This window comes from Salmo salar, chromosome ssa22 (assembly GCF_905237065.1).
Source record: "Salmo salar chromosome ssa22, Ssal_v3.1, whole genome shotgun sequence".
NCBI classification, from domain to species: domain Eukaryota; kingdom Metazoa; phylum Chordata; class Actinopteri; order Salmoniformes; family Salmonidae; genus Salmo; species Salmo salar.
Window position 1 is genome coordinate 24123349 of NC_059463.1, and position 17827 is coordinate 24141175.

A 17827-nucleotide genomic window follows, 5' to 3' on the forward strand; every position below is an offset into this window, starting at 1 on the left:
CCTGCATAAATAAGGCCTTGTATTCTGTGTGTGAGTCCCAAAAGAGTTTCAGTGCTTTGAGTTTAGTTCCCTGTGTAATATATGGTTTAACACAGACACTCCCTCTCCAGGGTGCTGAGTTTGAGGGAAGAGGAAAATGCCTCATTCACATTCACAACTTATCTTTTGAAGTCATGGATAATCAACCCCTACTTATGGATAGAATGAGGTACTGCAGTTCCAGTACGCAAGTTGAAATCAAAATCTTTCCACACACAATGTTGAGACAGGAAACGTAAAGGAAGACAAAGAAGCCTACTGCATTAAAAGCTTATATGGTTAGACTAGCTAGGTAGAACCATGCATGGTGTTATACCGTATCTCATGTATTTATCCGTTTTCAATGGCTCAATGTATCATCGCATGTGTTAATCTCTTGATTAGGTCCATAAAACATTTTCAGATTGTTTATCTGTTCGTTTTCTCATGTGACATTATCTTGTCAATGTTAGCAGTGAAGGTGCTGTTAAAGGCATATACCTGCAGTAAAAGGATGAACTGGGGAAAGCGTTGGATGGGTTTCACCATGAGGCCGTATAGGGTGATCCGGTCAACACTGGACGCCTGCTTCTTCTACACAACACAGGATAAGACGTTTTAGATAAACAGCATACCATAGTAAAATCAGGAGATAAGCAAAAACACAGAGAGAAAGACCCCTCTAGACACCTCTTATTCAGAGGACAAGATATGGAAAGTGCATGATTGTGGGAGTAGGAGTGGGTTTAGGTTAGTAAGGTGTGGAGAAATAGAATCTGGTGGCTGTGCTGGTCATTAGAGAATTGGGAAGTGGATGTGTTCACATGCCACATCTATTTATATGGGCACAAGCACTGTTCATGAAACAAACTGTTCACACCCCACATGTTGGTGGAGAGAAAATGTTGCAGTTTTAAAGCTTATTTCCTGCAATTCTACACATTTTGTCATGGGGTGCAGAATTGTTTTTGCAGTTTTAAAGCAACTTTTCTTGCAGTTCTATACATTTTGCAATGTCTAATGTGTATTCATGTGAAATTTGAGCGACTTGAACATTACTACAAATTGTTTAAATTTCACCTTGTCTATTCTACAATTACAACTTTCAAGAGTAAGTTGAAGCCGGACTGAGATCCTTAAATATACTGTATGGGGCGGGGAGAGTTGTGAGAGTTGCTAATTGGTGCAATATAAATATTCTCTATGATTAGTGCAGAGTTTTGCAACAAGTAAACACAACCAGGCCAGCTTGAAAATATTTGAATAAAGCAACTACACTTTTATGTAGTTGCTGTCCGCACCCCGCGAAAATCGAATTAACATAATAAAAAAATCCCTATAAGAATCCCTCTATGGAAAGAGGTGTTCTCCATTTTGCTCTACAACCTCCACAAGTATCAGGAGACTGGTCTGAAGTTGGTACAGCCGATCTACCAACTTCTGTCTCTAGCATCCGAACCGGATGTGACCCCTCACACTATGACCCCTCTGTGCAAAAGTGAGACTCTGATGAACATTTACATGCTCAGGCCTCACAAGGCTCGTCTGAAGGTCCGTCGGTACCAGTTAAAAAATGTATGGAAGATTATATGGAGTTTGTTTAATGCCAAAAATATGGGGTTAAATATATGTTCAAAAAAACAACCAAATATTTATTATATCTCTCAAATATAGGATAGAAAATTCAGAACAAACTTCCTTTTTGTAACGAGGGTCGTATAAAGGGGTCCAAGGCGCAGCGTGTAGAGTGCTCATACTTTACTTTAATGAAAACACTTAAAACAAAAACAACAAAACGACAGCCAACAGTTCCGTCAGGTATACTAACAAAATGGAAAACAACTACCCACACCAACACAGGAAAACAGGCTGCCTAAGTATGGCTTCCAATCAGAGACAACGATAGACAGCTGCCTCTGATTGGAAACCATACCTGGCCAAAACATAGAAAACAAAAACATAGAATGCCCACCCACCTATCACACCCTGACCTAACTGAACAGAGAAAACACAGCTCTCCTAGGTCAGAGCGTGACAGTACCCCCCCGCCCCCCAAAGGTGCGGACTCCCGGCCGCAAACCTGAACCTATTGGGGAGGGTCCGGATGGGCATCCATATTTGGCAGCGGCTCTGGTTCCGGGCGTAGCACCCCACACCCGCACACTGATCCCCCCGCTTCTGTGTGTCCGGAGGAACCAGACCGTGGGTCATCGCCAGAGGCTCTGAAACGCCAACCGCCACTGAAGACTCTGAGCTGAAAGCCACTGCTGAAGGCTCTGGGCTGCAGACCGCCGTTGAAGACTCTGGGCTGCAGACCGTCTCTGAAGACTCGAGGCTGCAGACCGTCTCTGAAGGCTGGGGGCTGGGGAGCGTCGCTGGAGGCTCCGGACTGGGGAGCGTCCCTGGAGGCTCCGGACTGGGGAGCGTCGCTGGAGGCTCCGGACTGGGGAGCGTCGCTGGAGGCTCCGTACTGAGGAACGTCGCTGGGGGCTCCGGACTGAGGAGTGTCGCTGGTGGCTCCGGACTAAGGAGTGTCGCTGGGGGCTCCGGACTGAGGAGCATCGCCGGAGGCTCCGGACTGGGAAGCGTCATTATAGGTTCCGGACTAGTGACCGTTGCTGCTGGCTCCATGCCATGGATCATCTCTACAGGTTCCGCGCCAAGGATCATCACTGGAGGCTTCGTACCCTGGATTATCTCTACAGGTGCCGGGCCATGGATTATTCCTACAGGTTTCGTGCCATGGTTTATCCCTTCAGGCTCCGGACCATTTATAATCCCTACAGGCTTTTTGCCAAGGATTATCTCTACAGGCTCCGGGCCATGGATTACCTCTGGAGGCTTCGTGCCATGGAACATCCCTACAGGCTCCGGGCCATGGATCATCACTAGAGGCTTCGTGCCATGGATCATCTCTACAGGCTTCGGACCATCGATTATCACTGGAGGCTTTATTCGTGGAGCTGGAACAGGTCTCACTGGACTGGGGAGACGCACTGAGGGCCGAGTGCTCAAAGCAGGCACCGGCCGTACTGGGCTATGGAGGCGAACTGGAGGGAGAGTGCGAGGAGCAGGCACAGGACGCACTGGACTATGGAGGCGCACTGGAGGGAGAGTGCGAGGAGCAGGCACAGGACTTACTGGACTATGGAGGTGCACTGGAGGGAGAGCGCGAGGAGCAGGCACAGGACGTACTGAGCTATGGAGGCGCACTGGTGAGAGAGTGCGAGAGGCAGGCACATGCTCACCACAATAAGCACGGGGAGTTGGCTCAGGTCTCACCCCTGGCCCAGCCAAACTACCCGTGTGCCCCCCAAAAAATAAATTTGAGGGCTGCCTCTCGTTCTTCCCCGGTAGGCTCCGATATCTCTCTATTACCTGGCCCCAAGTCCATTTTCTCCTTTCCGTCCACTCCTTATGTGACCAGGTGTCCATTTCTGCCTGGGCACGCCACTTGATCCAATCATGGTGGGTAGTTCTGTAACGAGGGTCATATAAAGGGGACCAAGGCGCAGCGTGTAGAGTGCTCATACTTTACTTTAATGAAAACACTTAAACCAAAAACAACAAAACGACAGCCAACAGTTCCGTCAGGTATACTAACAAAATGGAAAACAACTACCCACACCAACACAGGAAAACAGGCTGCCTAAGTATGGCTTCCAATCAGAGACAACGATAGACAGCAACGATAAACAGAGAAAACACAGCTCTCCTCGGTCAGAGCGTGACACTTTTGATATGTTTTTGAAACTGTCTGTTGTTCCATGTAGTGAATCTGTTATTCAATGTGTTTGTATGGGCTAATAGCAGTAAGGCCAAAAATAATTGTTCATCAAATAATTGTTCATTTTCACTTCAAGGGGTCTTAAAATTCAAAATCAAATAGCTAAATGATCCTTGGTATGACCTTCTTAAAACAATTCCGTATAGCTTAGTAGACCCCTCCCCCCCTCCTTCCCCTCACCCGGCTTAGACAGGGCTTAGACTCTGATGGGTTAACCAAGTATCAAGACACCAGTAGAATTATACTATGAGGGCCAAATTAAATAGTAGATGAAGGTCAACAGTGACCGTGGGTTAGAGTGTATTGAAAGAACAATAGAGAAAAAAACATGGGCGGTTCTACTTTGTGACTCACCTTTAAGAATTCCAGGAAAGCTGGTTTGGACATGCATGCCTTTTTTATGAGTGCCATGGCATTGGTGAAGTTATTGACATAGTCGCTGTAAACATCTAGCACCATCGACTTAGAAAACTGTAAAAACACAGAAAGGTGGGGTTATGGGAAACGCAAGAGAAACAATCCTTGGATTTCACATCAGGAATCTGTTGGGTTTTTCATGGAACAAATTCATTCAGGAACTAGTCATGCTTGGTCATTTATTTGTAAAAGCATCTGACAACATTAAGTTCCTTGAAAGTCAGTAGCTCCACAGCTCATCTAACAATCCTATTCATGGAATGGAAGGGAAGAAAAGGGTAGAAAATTGCCATTTAAGTGTGGTATTTAAGACCCTGACCTGTTTACCATCCAGGAGACCAACAAACACCCTTCACAATCCACAATCCTGCTGCGGCGGCACACAGTCATTCGCTCTCTTTTGATTAAACACAAAGCAGGCAGTAGTAGCTGAAGAAGCAGTCTCACATAAATTAACCTTCTCCTTCATCTTCTCTGCAAGCCAGCCACAAACAACACACAGATAGTATGAGACCAACTAATAGCATAAAACATTAACAGCTGGGTAACAAATCCACTGTCAGGTGAAAAAGAGAAATGAATGAGGAGTGTTTAGTCCCAACACCCAGCCTCCCTCCCACCTCTCAAAATAGGCCCATTTGGCTGGTGTCAGGATATCAATGGAACATTACAATAAACAAGACCAGAAGGAGGGCAGAGGGATCAAAATGGCATCTTTCATAGGTAAATAATCAGCAACCCTTATGGATGACCACGTTGCAGAGGGTCACAGCAGCACACTCATACATTAGTCCAATAGTCCTGTGCCAATTCTATAAACACACATTTTCAGAGTGTATATGCTGCAGAAGAGATATTCATCTCAGCTGTAATTGTCTCCATGTTTGAAGTTAGTGATGTTTGCTCAATTTTAAGTGCAGCTCATTATAACTGTGTCTGTGGAAATTGTCTTCCAATGCCCTATGGGAAAACTGACACACTCTCTCACACGCACGCACGCACGCACACACACACACACACACACGCACACACACTAACCGAGGCCACAAATAGGTCCCCAATCTTCTCACTGCTGTCCCACTCAGCCACACGTGACGCCAGTGCGATCTGGAACATGGAGTGACACTGAGTGATCTCCCGTAGGCGGTAAAATACAGGCCGGATCTTCTGTGGGCTCAGGATGCGTGGGTCCGCCTCCAGCAAGGGCCTCTGGTACTCCTGGTGAAATAGTATACCCAGGTTAACTTGGATTAGGTGTGCTTTACGGTGGAGAACGAAATAAAACACACAAGTAGGCCCTGATCATAAAAAGTATCACATCAATAGCAACATCTCTCAACAGATACAACAGCACCATCACGTGTGCCTTGGACCCTTAATGAAAGGTACATTGATGGAATCGTCAGTTAGTAACAATCTTATAAGTAATTGTAATTAGTCAAGATGCTGTAGAGTATCAAACTAGTCAACTATGTAAAACGTGTGACTGCAGTGTCTTTTAAGATGAGAGTCATGGCTAATGTAGCCTGTACAATCAGAAACTGCCAGATGCAGTCAGCAGAAAATGAAAGTGAAAGCAATGAAAGTCAATGTTTGGAAACAACAATAGATGACAGACTAGTGGTACTATTGTTGTTTTACGAGCCTCCCCTGCCCAACCATAAATCCTCCACAGCAAATGAATTATCGACAAGTGGAATATGGACATGGGGAATAACACAGGCAATTTCTGATATTACAGGACTGAAGTCGCAGTTCTTAATGCCTAATAATTGCGCTCTTGGCTTTTGTTTTTATCTTTCCTTTATCAGTGAGTTTGGACTTGAATGGTATGCAAAATCACAAAAAAGGCTAAACATCCCAAATTATCAAACATGCCACAACAAAGGTAATACATCGTATATTCACAGAAAATATTTTCCAGAGCATAACCCTCTCATTGATCACACCTGATCCCATTTCAGCAGGTGTGTCACTCTTCATCTGATAGGAGAGATAACGAATGATTCTCTCTCTGCCACAGAAAAAGAGAGACAACAGAAAAAAGAGTGAAACCCATGCTGTGATTCTGTGAAAACCTGACAGAGAGAGAATCTCTTTATTAGCATCAGCGGGGCACCACAGATGTAAAAGGAATCTATTTCATCATGATTATTTATATGTAGCAAGCCTGGTTATTTGATAAATCTCTCCAGTTTTCCTTTCAGCCTCATTCTTAAATGCTGAAAAGATTAACGTATTACATCTGTCAGAGTAAGGGTAGGGTGGAGTGGAGGGGTGGGGCAGGGAGAAAAGGACTTACCTCAAGGATTCTCCTGAGGGATTCAAGATATCTGCGCTCACTCTGAATGATGGAGCCCAGGATGTGACGTCTGACCACCTGAGGACAGAAGAGGCCAATCAGGAAACATACAAGTCGAAGATCAAAGGTCACACACAGAAAAGGGCATGATGGGAGTTGATTGTATGCCATACAGCCTCAATTGTGTGTGACAGGTTGTTTGATAGTACTATGCCTGTGTGTGATTGTAATTTGGTAAGAGAGTTTGGGTGGAGTAGCCTTCTATGCATGAGGCCTGGATTTACCTTGAGGTTTCCCTTGAAATGAGTAGCGCTGTACTTAACTGTAGCAGACATATTCCTCCCAAACGTACTACCGAGTCAGTGTTGGCAATAGAAAAATAATGTTTGCATCATTGCATGCATATAACATTACCTAAGAGATTCACAGAATCCTCTGACAGACACACACACACACAGAGACAAACAAACATATGTTATACACACATACAGACCTGCTGGCTGCTCAGTCCCTCAGGCATAGGGCTCAGCTGTGCAGGAGGATGTTTCACATCTGACACAGCCACATCCAGGTACCCTGCGTCATCCTCCACATCCTCTGCACAGGGGCACACACGCACACAAACACACACAGAGGCACATTTAAAGCTTTCATATCTCAACTGGAGTAACACTCCAAATGTACTACCTCTTAAACATGAAGAGATTAGCACTCTGCAAGAAAAACTCAGGAGGGAAAAATAAATTTTAAACAATACTGTATCTTAATAGAAGTAAAAGAGGCGAACAGACAGTACGTCTTCAAAAACACGTTCAAACACTCGGACTTCTCAGCTTGAGTACGAATGTGTTCAAAAAGCACTTCAAAAATTCCCAACTTACATTTTAGTCATTTAGCAGATGCTCTTATCCATAGAGACTTACAACAGCGAATGCATACATTTCATACATTTTTTCTCCGTACTGGTCCCCCGTGGGAATCGAACCCACAACCCTGGCGTTGCAAACACCATGTTCTATCAACTGAGCCAACTGAGCAACCATACAGACGCAGATACTAAAACTGCTTTTCACCAGCCAACACCATTCCAATTAATGATTTTGGAACAATAATAGTGTCTCAGTATCAGAAATATAAAATGCTGCACAGATTCCCCCTGATCAACAGCTAAAAATAGAACCACTGGTCTGTTTGATTGTTTGAAGATGTGTTTGAGTCGTGGCTCTGTTATCTGTGGTTTCTGGAGCTGCTCAACACTCCATTAATGGATGGTAATCTGGTTCCATTGTGCAACGAGGCTTCCTGGGGTGCAGCCTGTCATGTGAGATTTTCTGCCCATTGCTCTCCTACACATCAAAACCTTCAGTTGGCCACAACATCTGTCTTTAATGGGAGCAAGCCAGCTCGACATATCCCGGCTGTTTTGTTTGAAATATCTTCCATTGTTAAGATCATTTTTCCAGGAGTCTTTTTCTATTTTAAAGCTGGGATTGGAAAAACAATGGGAAGCTTTCTCCTTTATCTGCCTTAACATTAGTTTTGGCCCGGCTAGCATCAAACAAATTCTTCACCGCAGCTTAATTCAAAAGAGGCGACTGAAATGTATGTGAACTCCGATCTTCCACAGAAACTCTCACTTCACTACAAATTCATACATATCGCTATAAGAGGGAGACTTTAATCTGACACAGTCATTTGACAAACAATCGGTTTGAATAACTTTTTCTCAGATTACCTGAGTGGTCCTTCTTGTGCAGGAAGGAGACTTTCTGCATAAAAGCTATTCTGGTCTTGTCCAGTCCATCCTTGGTCCCCGCTCCTGGCGGCCTTCATTAGCTGATGAACCTGGTTCAAAAGGACAAAGAGACTAGAAGAGTTAGTCCACGAGGAGAGGGAGAGTGGAGCCAGGAAACACTGCACAGTAATCCACACACACAGAGAGAGAGAGAGAGAGAGAGAGAGAGAGAGAGAGAGAGAGAGAGAGAGAGAGAGAGAGAGAGAGAGAGAGAGACTGAAGATCTGAGAGATGGGGCACTAGATGCATCAAGCCATTAATGCCGACATCTGCGCATCTCCGTTGGTCTAGTCTCTAATCAGGAAGTCTATGAGGAGATTATGGTAGCAGACTGGGCTGTAGTTGTGGGGAGGTAGTGGAGTCATGCTCAGTGTGGCTCCATTCATCTAACCACAAACCCCACTCTGAGCATCACTGAAGCCCTGCAGAGTCATGTAAAGCCTGCGGACCCAATATACACACATGGTGACAGTATTTTTAAATGATGTCACTATTTTTAAATGATAGAAACTAGGTTATCAACTGGGAGCAACTGGCAACGTGTTTGATGCAAATGTGTTTTACTTATTCATGTGTCCCCAAAACTGATACTAAACTAGAAGGAGGGAGACAAATCTTTCATGAGAGCGACAGTCTGGAGGAGAGTACAGAAACACAAGGGGGGGGGGATGGTAAAGAAAGTTAATCATGTGAATATCTAATCAGTTAAAATGCACATCATACTACAGAATACATATTTTGGCTTTAGTCATTGTTATCCTTGCATAGCCTCCTGGGTGCTGTAGTTTTGAGGTCTAGGCTGAGATACCTTGGTGTCATGTTGTGTTCTCTTACTGCCAGTGATATACCTTGGTGTCGTAGTTGTTTTTGACACCCTGCTTCATGACTATTTCACGTTTGGTCCTGGCACAATGCTCCCTCAGCCGACGCACGTCAGGAGAGTACTGCTACAGTACGGGGAAAGGTGTCAAAGCAGTGGGGTGTGGGGCATGTCAGGGCAGGTCGCATTAAACCACACAACAGGGCACAGGGATGAAGGAAGTAAGATGAGACGGCGGAAAATGGAGGGGAAATGATCAAGGCAAAACAAGCAAGGCAACAACAGGATTAATCACAAGTATGGAGATTGGAAATTTAGAGCACTGCGCTGGTCATAGGGTAATGTCAACCGAGACTAATAGCACTGATCTTGGTGAAGGGAGTGTTGTGCAGGAGGGGAGGCGTGAGGCACACTCCTACTGTGATATTTATTACAGTAATGCCTCCATCGTTACTGCCCAAACATAACAAACAATTGTTCATAACAAGTAGGTAATCGCTCCCCTGTTCTGAGGATATAATTTCATACGATATTAGGATATTATTAAATTAAGTGGTATCAGCGTTTACAATACATTATTATTATTTTTTTAATATTTAAGGGAATATTTTCCACATCTATGTACCAATAGCACTAGCTCAGGCAAATATTCCCTACAGACATACATGCAACAGGGATGAGACTGGACCAAGTCTGACCAAATAGAATAGAGCACAACGTCAATGAGTAAATACTGCCCCCATGTGGAGGAGGGAGAGGCTACAGTCACCTACTGTATGGTTATAACCATAGATTTTATATATAACTGTTATAACATACAGCACCTAGACAGTGTCATGGCATTGGTGCCTTTCAAGTGACAAGGGAGCTTGTTTACTCTCAGGCCACAAAGCGAGATACAACCCACGCAGACAGGGTTGATACATTTTTCATGTCCTTTGTATTTTCCCCACCAGTTTCTCACATGAATAAAAAAGCATGCGTGAGGAGCAGTAACATTGGCTGAAATATTCTCTTTGAGTCATGTCTTGTGCATTTAAGACAAACGCACAAAAACAAAAAGACAGACATAGATATACAAATGGAATACCATCTCTCCTACCTTGCTGAGGGTTGGTAGTTTGCTCTCGGTATCAGACTGCCTCTCATAGCTCTCAAACTCACTGGAGCTCCAATCGTTGCCTGCACCCTGGGGCCCTTCTTCTCTGTGCACATCCTCATAGATCATGTCCCCTGACACACACACACAGAGATGTGCTGACATCAATACAGCACAAATACTGAAAGTGCATTTTTAGACAGCAGACCCTCAAGCTTAATCAAGCACAAGTCAAGTTTTTTAAAAGGAACCAAATGACATTTTAACCCAAGCCTGATGTCCATTGATCTGATGTGCCCACAATGCACAATAAAAGCACTCAGTGGCCCCAGCCCCGGCCCTTACCCCAGAACTCACCTTCGTCAGGAGAGAGTGGTCCCTCACAGGGCACGTCATCATAGATCACCTCTAGGATCCCTGTCTGGGGCTCTGCATCAGCCTTACCATCAGCCACATCTACTGGTGAAGACAGTAAAGACCACTCACATTCACAACCCCTAACCATAGAGCCAAGAGGAGGGCCTCGCACTGGTAATCTGGCAAAGCAACCAAACTTCAAGAGTATTGCACACTGCATTTTGCCCCCATACATGCATTTGATTATGCCATCATTTCTGTTACATACCAAATATTTAGTAAATTTACATTTATGCAATCGTATTTGCATCAGTTCTGATTCATCTCAAACATCAAATACCTATTATTTTATTAGCAGTGACTTAGAAGGGAGATAGGCCTTGTGCATTGCTGTTATGTGTGCTAGGTGTGCACTCTTAGAAAAAAAGGGTTCCAAAAGAGTTCTTCGGCTGTCCCCACAGGAGAACCCTATTTAGTTCAAGGTAGAACCCTTTTGGGTTCCATGTAGAACCGTCTGTAGAATGGATTCTACATGGATCCAAAAGGGTTCTACCTGGAACCAAAAAGGTTCTACCTGCAACTAAAAAGTGTTCTTCAAAGGGTTATCCTATGGGGACAGCCGAAGAACACTTTAAGGTTTTAAGAGTGTGGGATTGTGCTGTGGAATTGTGGCAGCATGATCCACCTTGTTTGTAATGTATCGAACCTATCTATCTCCACAGTTCGCAGAATTTGTCATTAACTGCTTTGAGAGTGTTTCAGCCTAATTTAGTTTAGGGGATTTATTGATTCGCTTTTAAATTGTGATTTGTCTGGAACGGTTCTTTATAAGCCCCAAACAATCCCTGGATTCAATGAATCTGATGAGAGATGTAGATTCAGACATGGATTAGCCGACACTGCTTTAAGGATCTAAATAACCTGGGACACAATCCAAGAGAGAGACACAGTGTTATTCTACCACAATAGTGACTAACTGAGCAGCACTCTCTGTGAAGAATGTGTACTGAATGAAAAGGGAATAACTGTATCTTGGCCATCAACTCAGTCCTCTGGGAACAGAGGAGGTTTTACCTTGGTTTGCTGAATAACTTTTTATCACAGTATAACGTTGCTTTCTTCAGTTCGTCAATTTGTAAAATCATAGAATTAGGGTAGTCTTGGGATTAAGACCCAAGAATTAGGGGGGTGTCCGGTGGCTATTTGAATAATTGTTCAGCAGTCTTATGGCTTGGGGGTAGAAGCTGTTAAGGAGTCTTTTGGTCCTAGAGGGATAGTGCTATTGGTTGTTGGCTATAAACAGGAAATAGCTCATTAATCCCATAATAGCGGCAGTACTTCAGACATTGAAAACACAACCACTCATGCCAATTATGTCACAATAATAACACCCTAGCGAATCAGAAAACTGAGGTACACTACAATTTTGACATACTGTCCATGCATGATGATAAACACCAAAATTATCATTATAAACAATATTGACAAAAACAGTAAAGGACATATGTGAAAGAGAACTAATGAGAAAGGTGAAATAATGGAGAAAGGTGTGGATTAGTCAGGCTCCATACAGTCTTTGAGTGGACCACCTTCAAAAAGCCTAATGTCAGCATTGCTGACTGAGTCAAAATCCAAGAGCAATTTCCCTTTGTGGAAATAGACTAATAGTCCACTATTGATCCGCATCCTGAATTAATTTAATTAATGTCTATGTGTAAATCAAATCATAGGAGGGAGAGAGTATGTATTAGCTGTTGCCCTCCATGAAGGTTACAGAAGATTACAGGCCAATACAGTTTTTACTGTAAAACAATGTCAACAAATATGCAATGCTACCAACAACAAGCCTGTCACGTCCTGACCAGCAGATGGGGCTATTGTATTAGTTTTGGGGTCAGGACGTGGCAGTTTTTGTATGTGAATGATTGTGTTGTTGATTGGGACTTCCAATTGAAGGCAGGTGTGTTGAGTTGCCTTTGATTGGAAGTCCTATATAGGTGTGTGTGTTTTTCTTTGGGGTTGTGGGTGGTTGATTTTGCACTGCGTTTAATAGCCTGCAGAACTGTTGCTGTTGTCACCTTTATTGTTTTGTTAAGTGGATGCTTTACTCCTTTTTTTGGAAATTAAATATGAGTATTCACATACCTGCTGCGCCTTGGTCTTCTCTCCATGACAACTTCTGTTACAGAACCACCCACCAAACCAGGACCAAGCAGCAGAAGAGGAGGAAGCCACAGGAGAAAAAAAGGGAGGAATGGACATGGGAGGACGCCCTGGACGGCAAGGGAGCCTACACCTGGGAAGAGATCCTGGCCGGAAGGGATCGCCTCCCATGGGAACAGGTGGAGGCACTCAGGAGAGTGGAGGCAGCTGGACAGAGGAACCAACAGGAACGTTATGCTGGAACACGGTTGGGTAGGAAACCCGAGAGGCACCCCCAATAATTTTTTTTGGGGGGGCACACTTGTAGCTTGGCCAGGCCAGGGAAGAGCCGTAAGCCAGCTACCCGTGACTACAGGGAGGTGCGTATGAGGTGGAGGGCGCCATGGTACGCTGAGGTACGCACCATCTCGCCTATACGGATGCACAGCCCAGTCCGCCCAGTACCAGCGCCCCGCAGGTGCCAGGGCAAGGTGAGCATCGAGCCGGAAGGGGTGATGCCAACCCTGCACTCAAGACCGCCAGTGCGCCCTTTCGGTCCGGTGTTTCCCGCTAGACGCACTAGCATGGAGGTGCGTGTCTCCAGGCTGGCACGTCCAGTACCAGCCCCACGCATCAGGAGTCTAGTGCGTCAGCCCAGCCTCGCCAGTCAAGAGTCACCAGAGCTGCCCGCCAGTCGTAAGTCACCAGAGCTGCCCGCCAGTCGTAAGTCGCCAGAGCTGCCCGCCAGTCGTAAGTCGCCAGAGCTGCCCGCCAGTCGTAAGTCGCCAGAGCTGCCCGCCAGTCGTAAGTCGCCAGAGCTGCCCGCCAGTCAACAGTCACCAGAGCTGCCCGCCAGTCAACAGTCACCAGAGCCGCCCGCCAGTCAACAGTCACCAGAGCCGCCCGCCAGTCGTAAGTCGCCAGAGCCGCCCGCCAGTCAGGAGTCGCCAGAGCCGCCCGCCAGTCAGGAGTCGCCAGAGCCGCCCGCTAGTCAGGAGCCGCCAGAGCCGCCCGCTAGTCAGGAGCCGCCAGAGCCACCCGCTAGTCAGGAGCCGCCAGAGCCGCCCGGCTGCCCGGAGCTGCCAGAGTGGCCAGACTGCCCGGAACTGCCAGAGTGGCCAGACTGCCCGGAACTGCCAGAGTGGCCAGACTGCCCGGAACTGCCAGAGTGGCCAGACTGCCCGGAACTGCCAGAGTGGCCAGACTGCCCTGAACTGCCAGAGTGGCCAGACTGCCCGGAACTGCCAGAGTGGCCAGACTGCCCGGAACTGCCAGAGTGGCCAGGCTGCCCGGAACTGCCAGAGTGGCCAGACTGCCCGGAGCTGCCAGAGTGGCCAGGCTGCCCGGAGCTGCCAGAGTGGCCAGACTGCCCGGAGCTGCCAGAGTGGCCCAAGTGGCCCGCATGTCTTCCGACCCAGCCCGAGTGGTCCGTCTGCCAGGGTCAGCCCGAGTGGCCCGTCTGCCCGGCGTAGCTATCGGCGCCACCAAAGTGGGCGACGCCGAAGGTGGAGCGAGGTCCACGTCCTGCACCTGAGCCACCTCCAGGATAGGTGGGTTGGGGAGGGAGGGTGTAGCACAGTGCCGTCGGTGACGGCAGCCACCCTCCCTTCCCTCCCTTATTGTTTAGGGGTTATTGTTTATGGGTTTTTTTGTTGGTGTTTTCTGTTGGTAGGTGCATTCCGGGGTCTGCACCTTGAGGGGGGGGTACTGTCACATCCTGACCAGCAGATGGAGCTATTGTATTAGTTTTGGGGTCAGGACGTGGCAGTTTTTGTATGTGAATGATTGTGTTGTTGATTGGGACTTCCAATTGAAGGCAGGTGTGTTGAGTTGGCTTTGATTGGAAGTCCTATATAGGTGTGTGTGTTTTTCTTTGGGGTTGTGGGTGGTTGATTTTGCACTGCGTTTAATAGCCTGCAGAACTGTTGCTGTTGTCACCTTTATTGTTTTGTTAAGTGGATGCTTTACTCCTTTTTTTGGAAATTAAATATGAGTATTCACATACCTGCTGCGCCTTGGTCTTCTCTCCATGACAACTTCTGTTACAAAGCCTTGTGGTGAAGGTTATGAAGGCTATACTGTAATTGATGTGAGCTTGCTCATGTCTGTCTATATCATGTTTCATGTATCTCTGTACTATGCTGTTGTGTACCTTCAGAGTGTTCCCTCAGGCTAGAGCTCTCCTTGGGCATCTCCACACTATGGTCCTCCCAGTCAGTCTGCTTTTCCACAAGTAACGCCTCTCCCGGACCAGAACCTCCCTGGGCCTGCTCTCCCACGGAGGGTGCTGCCACACTGGGCTCAACCAGCTCAACGGGGCCAGAGACCCTAGAACATACCAGACAGAGTAGTGAAATCAGTTATGACCACTCTAGGCTGGGTGCTGTGTGGCTCATTACAAATTTAGTGCAGTGTGGATGAGGAGGAGGAGGAAGAGAAGGAGGAGGAGGAGAGGTGGAGTAGCCGGGGGCCAAGCACTGCCGTCCCAGCATGCTAACACTCCCATTAAACCTGGCACAGCACATATGTTCCTAGTGCAGCTCAGTTCTGCTAGGTTGGTCAGTCCTATTCACTGTGGTGTGATGATTCTGCTGACCGCTGTTGTGAGGGGTTGAGAGTCCTCTGGTCCAGGTCAACTCATGTGAAACCATGAATATGATAATGTGACCTTACTTCCAGCTTGTTATATTAACTGTGAGCTATGAAAGTTCCCCCTAAACTATACCCCTTGATCACCTGTCATATCTAAAGCCTGACCATAATAATGATTAGCTTTAAATAAAAACTGGCCTGTAATATTGCCTTTGACACAACTCCCAATAATACTGATCTTGTCGGTATTCTGTAGAGCTACCACTTGCTTATGTTTTCAAGCTACCAGTCAGATTTACAACAGTCCTCCCACATTATACAGCTAGGTCTGGGATGGAGAAACCAATCTCATTAAATGCATCCCTCCCACCATCCCTGTCGGCTATGCCAACAGCCAGTGAATCAATCAGTCAGCAAGATACTGTACCTCTCCCCTGTTCCAGACATGCCTGACAGACCGCAGTAGTTACATAACTACGCAGATAAGTTGAAAAGGAAATATTTTGCAGCCAAATAGCTTGCGAGCAGCCTGTTGGCCAGTTGGCAAGACAGCGATGAAGGTGTTAGCTAATGCTTGTTTGAGTAATGTTCAAACTTAAAATCCCCTCCCTAGTAATGTCCGCAAATAAAAGTTGCAAATCTTCACCTTCATTGGCTCCGCAAAGACACCAGACAGAATCAGTTAGAAAGCAGCTCACATGCATTTCCCATAACTTTGGTTTCAAAGGGGGATTTAACAAGACATTTTGTGAGAACAATAATATTATTTCAATGTTGGAGGAGTATATATTTTATGGTTAATCTTTGCAGGCCTACACCCTTCACTTGTCTATATTAGTCCCTGTGCGTCATAGGCCTGTAGGAGAGAACAGGGGAGCAGGGCAGGGAACGTTTTTCAATGCAAATAGAATAGCCTGAGGCAAAGCACAGCATGAGCACTGAGCAGCCTGAATGCAAGGCTTTTACTGTCTAAGATCTGTTTCAACTCCCTCCAGCTACAGTACTGTCAACCCAGGGAAAGTTCTTTAAATGTCTTTCCTCCTGTCTCTCTGTGGAACAATGCTGACCATGCTGATGATGGGCTAGATATACAGTACCAGTCAAAAGTTTGGACACACCTATTCAATGGTTTTTCTTTATTTTTACTATTTTCTACATTGTAGAATAATAGTGAAGACATCAAAACTACGAAATAACACATGGAATCATGAAGTAACCAAAAAAGTGTTAAACAAATCAAAATATATTTTGATTTTAGATTCTTCAAAGTATCCACCCTTTGCCTTGATGACAGCTTTGCACACTCTTGGCATTCTCTCAACCAGCTTCACCTGGAATGCTTTCCAACAGTCTTGAAGGAGTTCCCACATATGCTGAGCACTTACTGGCTGCTTTTCTTTCACTCTGCGGTCCAACTCATCCCAAACCATCTCAATTGGGTTGAGGTAGGGTGATTTTCGAGGCCATGTCATCTGATGCAGCACTCCATCACTCTTCTTCTTGGTCATATAGCCTTTACACAGCCTGGAGGTGTGTTGGGTTATTGTCCTGTTGAAAAACAAATAATAGTCCCAATAAGCCATGGGATCACCTACTCCGCGTCTCACAAAGACACGGCAGTTGGAACCAAAAATCTAAATTTTGGACTCATCAGACCAAAGGTCTAATGTCCACTGTTCATGTTACTTGGCCCAAGCAAGTCTCTTATTTTTTTGGTGTCCTTTAGTAGTGGTTTCTTTGCAGCAATCCGACCATGAAGGCCTGATTCACACAGTCTCCTCTGAACAGTTGATGTTGAGATGTGTCTGTTACTTGAACTCTATGAAGCATTTATTTGGCCTGCAATTTCTGAGGCTGGTAACTCTAATGAAGTTATCCTCTGCGGCAGAGGTAAGTCTAGGTCTTCCTTTCCTGTGGCGGTCCTCATGAGAGCCAATTTCATCATAGCGCTTGATGGTTTTTGCGATGGCACTTTCAAAGTTCTTGAAATTTTCCCGCATTGACTGACATTCATGTCTTAAAGTAATGATGGACTGTTGTTTCTCTTTGCTTATTTGAGATGTTCTTGCCATAACATGGACTTGGTCTTTTACCAAATAGGGCTATCTTCTGTATATCAACCCTACCTTGTCACAACACAACTGATTGGCTCAAACGCATTAAGAAGGAAAGAAATTCAACAAATTAACTTTTAACAAGGTACACCTGTTAATTGAAATGCATTCCAGGTGACTACCTCGTGAAGCTGGTTGAGAGAATGCCAAGAGTGTGCAAAACTGTCATCAAGGCAAAAGGTGGTTACGTTGAAGAATCTCAAATATAAAATATATTTAGATTTGTTTAACACTTTTTTGGTTACTACATGATTCCATATGTGTTATTTCATAGTGTTGTTGTCTTCACTATGATTCCACAATGTAGAAAATAGTAAAAATAAAGAAAAACCCTTGAATGAATAGGTGTGTACAAACTTTTGACTGGTACTGTAGCTTCATTGT

At 45.5% G+C, this 17827-nt stretch overlaps 1 protein-coding gene across 1 annotated transcript in view; it reads right to left on the reverse strand.

The window, feature by feature from the left end:
* LOC106582977 (rho guanine nucleotide exchange factor 10-like protein) overlaps positions 1-10622 on the reverse strand; it is a 137892-nt gene extending 127270 nt beyond the window's left edge. Inside the window, 8 exon segments of the mRNA XM_045705436.1 lie at positions 520-612; positions 4160-4276; positions 5261-5440; positions 6525-6602; positions 7018-7121; positions 8260-8369; positions 10242-10372; positions 10596-10622. Coding sequence (XP_045561392.1) covers positions 520-612; positions 4160-4276; positions 5261-5440; positions 6525-6602; positions 7018-7121; positions 8260-8299 — 612 coding nt within the window. The 5' untranslated portion in view covers positions 8300-8369; positions 10242-10372; positions 10596-10622.
* Between the last annotated feature and the right edge of the window lie 7205 nt (positions 10623-17827).